The 8,235-nt window shown below is 42.3% G+C and overlaps 1 protein-coding gene and 1 pseudogene across 3 annotated transcripts in view; both read left to right on the top strand.

Moving 5' to 3' along the window:
- Positions 1-8,235, top strand: part of SNX27 (sorting nexin family member 27) — a 107,166-nt gene that overhangs the window by 57,905 nt on the left and 41,026 nt on the right. For both annotated transcript variants that reach the window (XM_012811792.2, XM_023519402.1), the window contains exons 6-7: positions 1,277-1,355; positions 6,787-6,950. In XM_012811792.2, the coding sequence (XP_012667246.1) occupies positions 1,277-1,355; positions 6,787-6,950 (243 nt within the window). The remainder of the gene's footprint in view (positions 1-1,276; positions 1,356-6,786; positions 6,951-8,235) is intronic.
- LOC100940992 lies at positions 3,397-5,640 on the top strand (annotated as a pseudogene). The gene has a single exon (XR_154659.3). The product of XR_154659.3 is annotated as a heat shock protein HSP 90-alpha pseudogene (transcript).

Genomic DNA, 8,235 nt, shown 5'->3' with positions numbered 1-8,235 from the left:
AAAAAAAAAAAAAAAAAACCAATGACAATTGCAGCAAAAAATAGCCAGGCATTGTGGCAGGCACCTGTAGTCCCAGCTAATTGGGAGGCTGAGGCAAGAGAATCGCCTAAGCCCAAGAGCTGGAGGTTGCTGTGAGCTGTGATGCCATGGCCACTCTACCCAGGGGTGACAAAGTAAGATTCTGTTTCTAAAAAAAAGAGAGAATTTGTTTTGGAAAGGAATATTGTTACAGTTTTTGTTTTTTGCTTTGTGCTCTTATTGTTTTTATGTAATTTCAATTTTCACTTATTTGTACTTGAAGTCTTCCAATTTCTTTTTTATTTGTCATGTTTAGTTCTGAGAGAATGACTGGTCCTTATTTACTGTGCCTCTGTTGCCGCCATATTTGCTATTTTTGTGTGGATATTGATAATGGTAGTTCTTAGGACACAGAGGTGCTGATGATCCAGCTTGGGGCATTGAATCATCTGAAAAATGATTCGTGAGGTCTGAATAAAATTGACAAGAGTATTTTAAGCCCAAGAATCAAAGATATAAATATTTTGTGTCAATGGTCTATATTAAATGTAGGCTGAATGTGTGAACCTGGATATTTAAGAATTTGTTTTCTATCCTATCAAGCATATTTCTTATAAGTATTGTTTAAAAAAGGATCTTTGGGCTCGGTGCCTGTGGTTCAAGTGGCTAAGGCGCCAGCCACATACATCTGAGCTGGCGGGTTTGAATCTAGCCCGGGCCGACAAACAACAATGACGGCTGCAGCCAAAAAATAGCCGGACGCTGTGGCGGGCGCCTGTGGTCCCAGCTGCTTGGGAGGCCAAGGTGGGAGACTATCTTGAGTCCAGGATTTGGAGGTTGCTGTGAGCTGTGATGCCACGGCACTCTACCCAGGGCGACAGCTTGAGGCTCTGTCTCAAAAAACAAACAAACAAACAAACAAAAAAGGATCTTTGTGGAATGAAGTCATGCGTCAGAGAGGAAAGCCAGTCTATAAACAGAGACTATTATCACCTCATATTGGAAAGGAGAAACTCATATTTACAGATCATAGCTGTTTGGGTCAAATATGGGTTTTTTTCCCTTTTCTTTCTTACTTATGTTTACAAATACACGTATATACAAAGAAGGGTAGTTATGGAACATGAATTTAATTTTTAGGAAGCCAGTATGGCAGAACTTCTCTCACCTCCCCACTCCACATATATACATCTGCCTTTACCCATAGCATTGTCTGATTTAGTTTTCTTGAAACCAATGTATCCTGTTTACACTTTAGGCCATTGCAGCAAAGGTTGGCATGGACAGCACAACGGTGAATTACTTTGCCTTATTTGAAGTGATCAATCATTCCTTTGGTAAGTGCCAGTGGCTAATGCTAAGTTTTGCTTGGAGATATTTTATTCTAATGCTGTCAGTCTAAAACTATTTGTCTGTCAAAGTCCTTGAAGACAAAGGGAGATCCCCCTCATTAGGTCTGAGTCTATAGCAGACCAGCCAAGCCCCAGTCAGCCCAGGTCATGAAGCTGTCTGGCCACTGTTGGTCTTTCCTGTACTGTGGGTATAGGTTATACCTGGTACTGAAGCAGGTATTTTCATGAGGTTCTTTTAAATTAGAGACTCAAAATTCATATATTCCAATGACATAGCCTTAAAAAGAGATATTTTATTGAGTCACATGTTCTTTCAGTGTACTTTATGCTTTTTGTAAAGATTTTTAGAATAGCTTTTTGTTTTCAGAAGCTAAACATACATACTGCTTAAAAATCATTGTAAGTTTCTGTGTAAACAGATATTCTCTTCCTAGGAAATTTTATTACATAGTGACAAGAAGTTCTCTTGTCACCATATATTTATAAAAGCTGGGGATGATGGTCACATTGGTTGCATTGAGACCACAAAGGGGAGGGTGAGTGAGGGCTTGCTCTGAATGACATCAGTTTCCTACAGTTGGTGGGTCTCTTCCACGTCGTATTTTTTTTTGCAGTTTTTGGCCAGGGCTGGGTTTGAACTCGCCACCTCTGGAATGTGGGGCTGGCGCCCTACTCCTTTGAGCCACAGGTGCCACCCCACATCATATATTATTATAAAAGGCAAAGTCCAGAAATGACATAGATATAATATTTATGGATCAGACCTTCTTCATCCCAAAATGGGGGAGGGTTTGGTAGATTTGGGGTCAAGGTAGAAAATACTGGCTCGGCGCCTGTGGCTCAAGTGGCTAAGGTGCCAGCCACATACACCTAAGGTGGCAGGTTCGAATCCCCAGCCCGGGCCCGCCAAGCAACAATGATGGCTGCAACCAAAAAATGGCCAGCGCTGTGGCGGGCGCCTGTGGTCCCAGCTACTTGGGAGGCTGAGGCAGGAGACTCGCTTGAGCCCAGGAGTTGGAGGTTGCTGTGAGCTGTGAGGCCATGGCACTCTACCCAGGGGGATAGCTTGAGGCTCCATCTCAAAAAAAACAAAAAAAAAAAGGTAGAAAATACTTTGATTACCCCAAAGCAGCCACCTCATTATTATTTTTCTTCCCAAATCCCAACATCCTGACTAATAAACAAAAACCAAATTGGATTGGTAGGATACCAAGACACTTGGATTCTAATCCTTTTCTAAGCCTATTAGATTTTCTATAAGATGAGAAATATTAAGTGTGTCTCTGAAGTGTTAAAAAGCTAAGTGGAGGGGCAGTGCCTGTGGCACAAGGAGTAGGGCACCAGCCCCATATACCAGAGGTAGCAGGTTCAAACCCAGCCTCCAGCCAAAAACTGCAAAAAAAAAAAAAAAAAAAAAAAAAAAAAGGCTAAGTGGAAAGCCAAGCGGGGTGACTTATCCCTGTAATCCTAGCACTTTGGAGGCAAAGTAGGTGGATTGCTTGAGTTTAGGAGGTTGACACCAGCCTGAACAAGAGAAGAGCGAGACCCTGTCTTTACTAAAAATAGAAAAACTAGTTGGGTGTTGTGGTATATGCCCGTAGTCTCAGCCAGACAGGAGGCTGAGGCAAGAGGATTGCTCAAGCCCTAGAGTTTGCTATGAGCTATGATGCCATCACACTTTACCCAGGGTCACAGAGTGAGATTCAGCCTCAAAGAGAAAGAGAGAGAAAGAAAGAAAAGCCTGAGTGAACATTAAGAAAGTAAAACTCAACCTTTCCAAAGAAAGTTAATATAGAAATTAAATGTGATGGTGTTTTGTTCTGATTGTGCAGCTGTTAGGAAGAGGAAGTGTTGCTCAGAAGACAATTTTCACTTTGAGGAATGTCTCGAGGTTTTAGGATGTGGTGGGAAGAGCCTTTCAGCTCTTAACAATAAAAGCAGTTCATTGAGAATGCCTCGAGAGACTCTGAATGGCAGTAGCTGGGTAAGAGGTGAGAGGCTTGCTCTAAAGATGTTTAGTGAGTTGCTTCAGCATCCTGGTGCTGCTGTACTGTGGAGCCTGTGCGATCCATTAGCCAAGATGCCTGAGGAAACCCAGACCCAAGACCAACTGGTAGAGGAGGAGGAGGTTGAGATGTTTGCCTTTCAAGCAGAAATTGCCCAGTTGATGTCATTGATCATCAATACTTTCTACTTGAACAAAGAGATCTTTCTGAGAGAGCTCATTTCAAACTCTTCAGATGCTTTGGACAAAATCAGATATGAAAGTTTGACAGATCCCAGTAAACTAAACTCTAGGAAAGAGTTGCACATTAATCTCATACCAAACAAACAAGATCGAACCCTTACTATTGTGGATACTGGCATTGGAATGACCAAGGCTGACTTGATCAGTAACCTTGGTACTATGGCCACTTCTGGAACCAAAGCATTCATGGAAGCGCTGCAGGCTGGTGCAGGTATATCTATGATTGGCCAGTTTGGTGTTGGTTTTTATTCTGCATATTTGGTTGCCAAGAAAGTAACTGTGATCACCAAACACAACGATGATGAGCAGTATGCCTGGGAGTCCTCTGCAGGAGGATCATTCGCAGTGAGGACCGACACTGGTGAACCTATGGGTCATGGAACAAAGGTTATTCTCCATCTAAAAGAAGACCAAACTGAGTACTTGGAAGAAAGAAGAAGAAAGGAGACTGTGAAGAAACATTCTCAGTTCATTGGCTATCCCATTACTCTCTTTGTGGAGAAAGAACGTGGTAAAGAAGTCAGTGATGATGAGGTGGAAGAAAAGGAAGACCAGGAGGAGAAAGAAAACGGAGAAAAGGAGTCTGATGACAAATCTGAAATAGAAGATGTTGGTTCTGATGAAGAAGAGGAGAAGAGAGATGGTGGCAAGAAGAAGAAGATTAAGGACAAATACATTGATCACGAAGAGCTCAACAAAACAAAGCCTATTTGGACCAGAAATCCTGATGATATAACTAATGAGGAGTATGGAGAATTCTGCAAGAGCTTGGCCAGTGACTGGGAAGATCACTTGGCAGTGAAGCACTTTTCAGTAGACAGACAGTTAGAATTCAGAGCTCTGCTTTTTGTCCCAAGATGTGCTCCTTTTGACCTATTTGAAAACAGAAAGAAAAAGAACAACATTAAGTTGTATGTCCGCAGAGTTTTTATCATGGATAACTGTGAGGAGCTAATCCCTGAATATTTGAATTTTATTACAGGAGTGGTGGACTCTGAGGATCTCCCTCTAAATATTTCCGATGAGATGTTGCAGCAAAGCAAAATTTTGAAAGTTATCAGAAAGAATTTGGTCAAAAGTGCTTAGAGCTCTTTACTGAACTGGCAGAAGATAAGGAGAACTACAAAAGTCTTATGAGCAATTCTCTAAAAACACAAAGCTTGGAATACGTAAAGATTCTCAAAATCGGAAGAAGCTTTCAGAGCTATTGTGATACTACACTTCTGCTTCAGGTGATGAGATGGTTTCTCTGAAGGACTACTGCACCAGAGTGAAGGAAAACCAGAAACATATCTACTGTATCACAGGTGAGACCAAGGACCAGGTAGCTAACTCAGCCTTCATGGAACGTCTTCAGAATCATGGCTTAGAAGTGACATATATGATCGAGCCGATTGATGAGTACTGTGTCCGACAGCTGAAAGAATTTGAGGGGAAAACTTTGTGTCAGTCATCAAACAGGGCTTGGAACTTCCAGAAGATGAAGAGGAGAAAAAGAAACAGGAAGAGAAGAAAACAAAGTTTGAAAACCTCTGCAAAATCATGAAAGATATCTTGGAGAAAAAAGTTGAAAAGGTGGTTGTGTCAACCGATTGGTGACATCCCCGTGCTGTATTGTCCAATATGGTTGGTCAGCAAACATGGAAAGAATCATGAAAGCTCAAGCCCTGAGAGACAACTCAACAATGGGTTACATGGCAGCAAAGAAACACTTGGAGATAAATCCTGACCATTCCATCATCGAGACCTTCAGGCAAAAGGCAGAGGCTGACAAGAACGACAAGTCAGTGAAGGATCTGGTCGTCTTGCTCTACGAAACTGCTGTCTTCTGGCTTCAGTCTGGAAGATCCCCAGACACATGCTAACAGGATCTACATGATGATCAAACTTAGTCTGGGTATTGATGAAGATGACCCTACTGCTGACGATACCAGTGCTGCTGTAACTGAAGAGATGCCACCTCTTGGAGGAGATGATGACACATCACGCGTGGAAGAAGCAGATTAAGCTTTCCCTGACAGATTACTTGCATACATGTTCAATACTTCATTCCCTCTGATAATACATTTTCAAGTGTTTTTTTTTTTGTTTTTAACGTTTAAAAATTCTATATGGCATGATATGCTTTTTTTTTTTTTTGAGACAGAGCCTCAAGCTATCCCCCTGGGTAGAGTGCCGTGGCATCACAGCTCATAGCAACCTCCAACTCCTGGGCTCAAGCGAGTCTCCTGCCTCAGCCTCCCAAGTAGCTGGGACCACAGGCACCCGCCACAACGCCTGGCCATTTTTTGGTTGCAGCCGTCATTGTTGTTTGGCGGGTCCGGGCTGGGGATTCGAACCCGCCACCTTAGGTGTATGTGGCTGGCGCCTTAGCCGCTTGAGCCACAGGCGCCGAGCCGGCATGATATACTTTAAAGGAAAGATAAGATTTCTTTCTACATCTAAAAAAATAAATAAATAAAGATGTTTTATGGACATTGTCAGTAACTTACTAGCTAATGGGTCAGATATTTTAACTGAGTTTGGAGTTTGTACTGTCTGCATAGTAATCATGTTAACTAAAGGATCTGTGTCTTAGTCTGTTTTGTAGGGCTACAAAGGAATTCTGAGGCTGAGTGATTTCTAAAGAAAAAAGATTTATTTGGCTCATGATTTCTGCTGTCCAGAAGGTGCAAGATTGGGCATCTTAGTGGGGGCCTGAAGCTGCTTACATTGATGGCATGTGCAGAGGTCCCAGGCTCTTTAATACCCAGTTCTCCTAAAAACTAATAGAGTGAGAGCTTACTCACGCCCTCCCCAGGAGGGCATTAATCTAGTTATGAGGGAGTCTTCCTATATGACCAAATAGGCCCCACCTCCAACTTTCAGGAATCAGATTTCAGCATGAGACTTGAAGGGGACAAATATCCAGACCATAGCAACCTGCCATTCAAGTGAGAGGTTTCAGTCCCCTGGAGACTTGACTGGCCATAGTTGTAGATAGAAGGGTTAGGTCTAGCTAGACAGGTGGTTGTTTTATGCTTCCAGGGCCAGGGTCATAGGTGGACTGGAGCCTGATGCTCTGGTTAATGACAACCTATGGTTCTCCATCTGTCTTACATAGTTATACTAGGAAAAGTTCTTATGTATCCTTTTACTTCACTTTTCTTTGTTTTGTCTTTTCTTCAGTACGTAAGCTGGCTCCTAATGAATTTCCTCATAAACTCTACGTCCAGAATTATACATCCGCTGTGCCAGGCACTTGCTTGACCATTCGAAAGTGGCTTTTTACAACAGAGGAAGAAATTCTCTTAAATGACAACGACCTTGCTGTTACCTACTTCTTTCATCAGGTGGGTGAATCCATCTCCATGAAAGACCTGATTCTTTTTCTGTTTGAATATAATGGGTAATTTGCCAATTCAGTGTTAATTCTTGTATAAACAGCTTTGTTCCCAGGTCTGAGTTACATTTGTAAAATGTTCTGTCCCATTTCACAAAAGGTAAATAAACTTTAGAAGTAAAGATATCCTGGAGTTTTAAAAATAGTCTAATGTTTTTAAATAACAGAAAATGAGCATTGTGGCTATGTGCCTGCTCAAAACTTTTTATCACTATTATACATGCTTTATTTAATTTAAATTTAAATTTGATGACAGGGTCACCCTCTTGTCACCTATGCAGCCCTGAACCAATGCTCCTGCCTCAGCCTCTACAATAGCTGGGATTATAGGTGCTCACCACCACACTTGGCTAATTTTTAAATGTTTTTGTAGAGATAGAGTCTCCTTATGTTGCCCAGGCTAGTGTTGAGCTCCTGGCCTCAAGTAGACTTCTGCCTTTGGCTCCCAGGGTGCTGGGATTACAAGTGTAAGCTGCTGTACTCAGCCTTACACAAATAGTTTAAACTTTAAAAGCATCAAATAGTTCAACACAACTGATTATGTAGCTGCCTCATTTACCGTCGTCTCCCTCATAGGCACTTTCACCTCTTTCAGCTTTGTTTTTTGTTGTATTTTGTTTAGTTTGGAGTTCACTTTCTTTTCTTTTTTTGAGACAGAGTCTCACTTTGTTGCGCTTGCCCTTGGTAGAGTGCTGTGGCATCATAGCTCACAGCAACCTCAAACTCTTGGGCTCAAGAGATTCTTTTGCCTCAGCCTCTCTGGTAACTGGGACTACAGGTGCCCACTACAACATCTGGCTATTTTTAGAGACCGGGTCTTGTTTTTGCTCTAGCTGGTCTTGGACTCCTGAGCTCAGGCAATCCACCTGCCTCAGCCTCCTAGAGTACTAGGATTATAGGGGTGAGCCGCCACCCCTGGCCCTTGGTGTTTACTTTCATTATTCAGATTAATTTCCCACTATTTAAGATGAGATACTAGCTATCTTTCCTCCCCCATTCTCACCACATACTCATACTGTTTTTCAATCTCTTCCATCCCCTTAACATAATTAAATTATACTATGGTCAGTATTCAGTGTTTATATTATTATGACTATAAAAAATAAAACTGACAGCAGAGGCTCGGCGCCTATAGCTCAACCGGCTAAGGCGCCAGCCACGTACACCTAAGGTGGCGGGTTCGAATCCCCAGCCCGGACCCCTGAGGAAAGGATATCCTTCCGGAACCCTCCTCT

This window comes from Otolemur garnettii, unplaced genomic scaffold (genome assembly GCF_000181295.1).
Source record: "Otolemur garnettii isolate 467f Iridium unplaced genomic scaffold, OtoGar3 scaffold00174, whole genome shotgun sequence".
In the NCBI taxonomy this organism is placed as follows: Eukaryota; Metazoa; Chordata; class Mammalia; order Primates; family Galagidae; genus Otolemur; species Otolemur garnettii.
The sequence above is the reverse complement of the archived record's forward strand: the minus strand, read 5'-3'. Positions and strand labels throughout refer to the sequence as shown.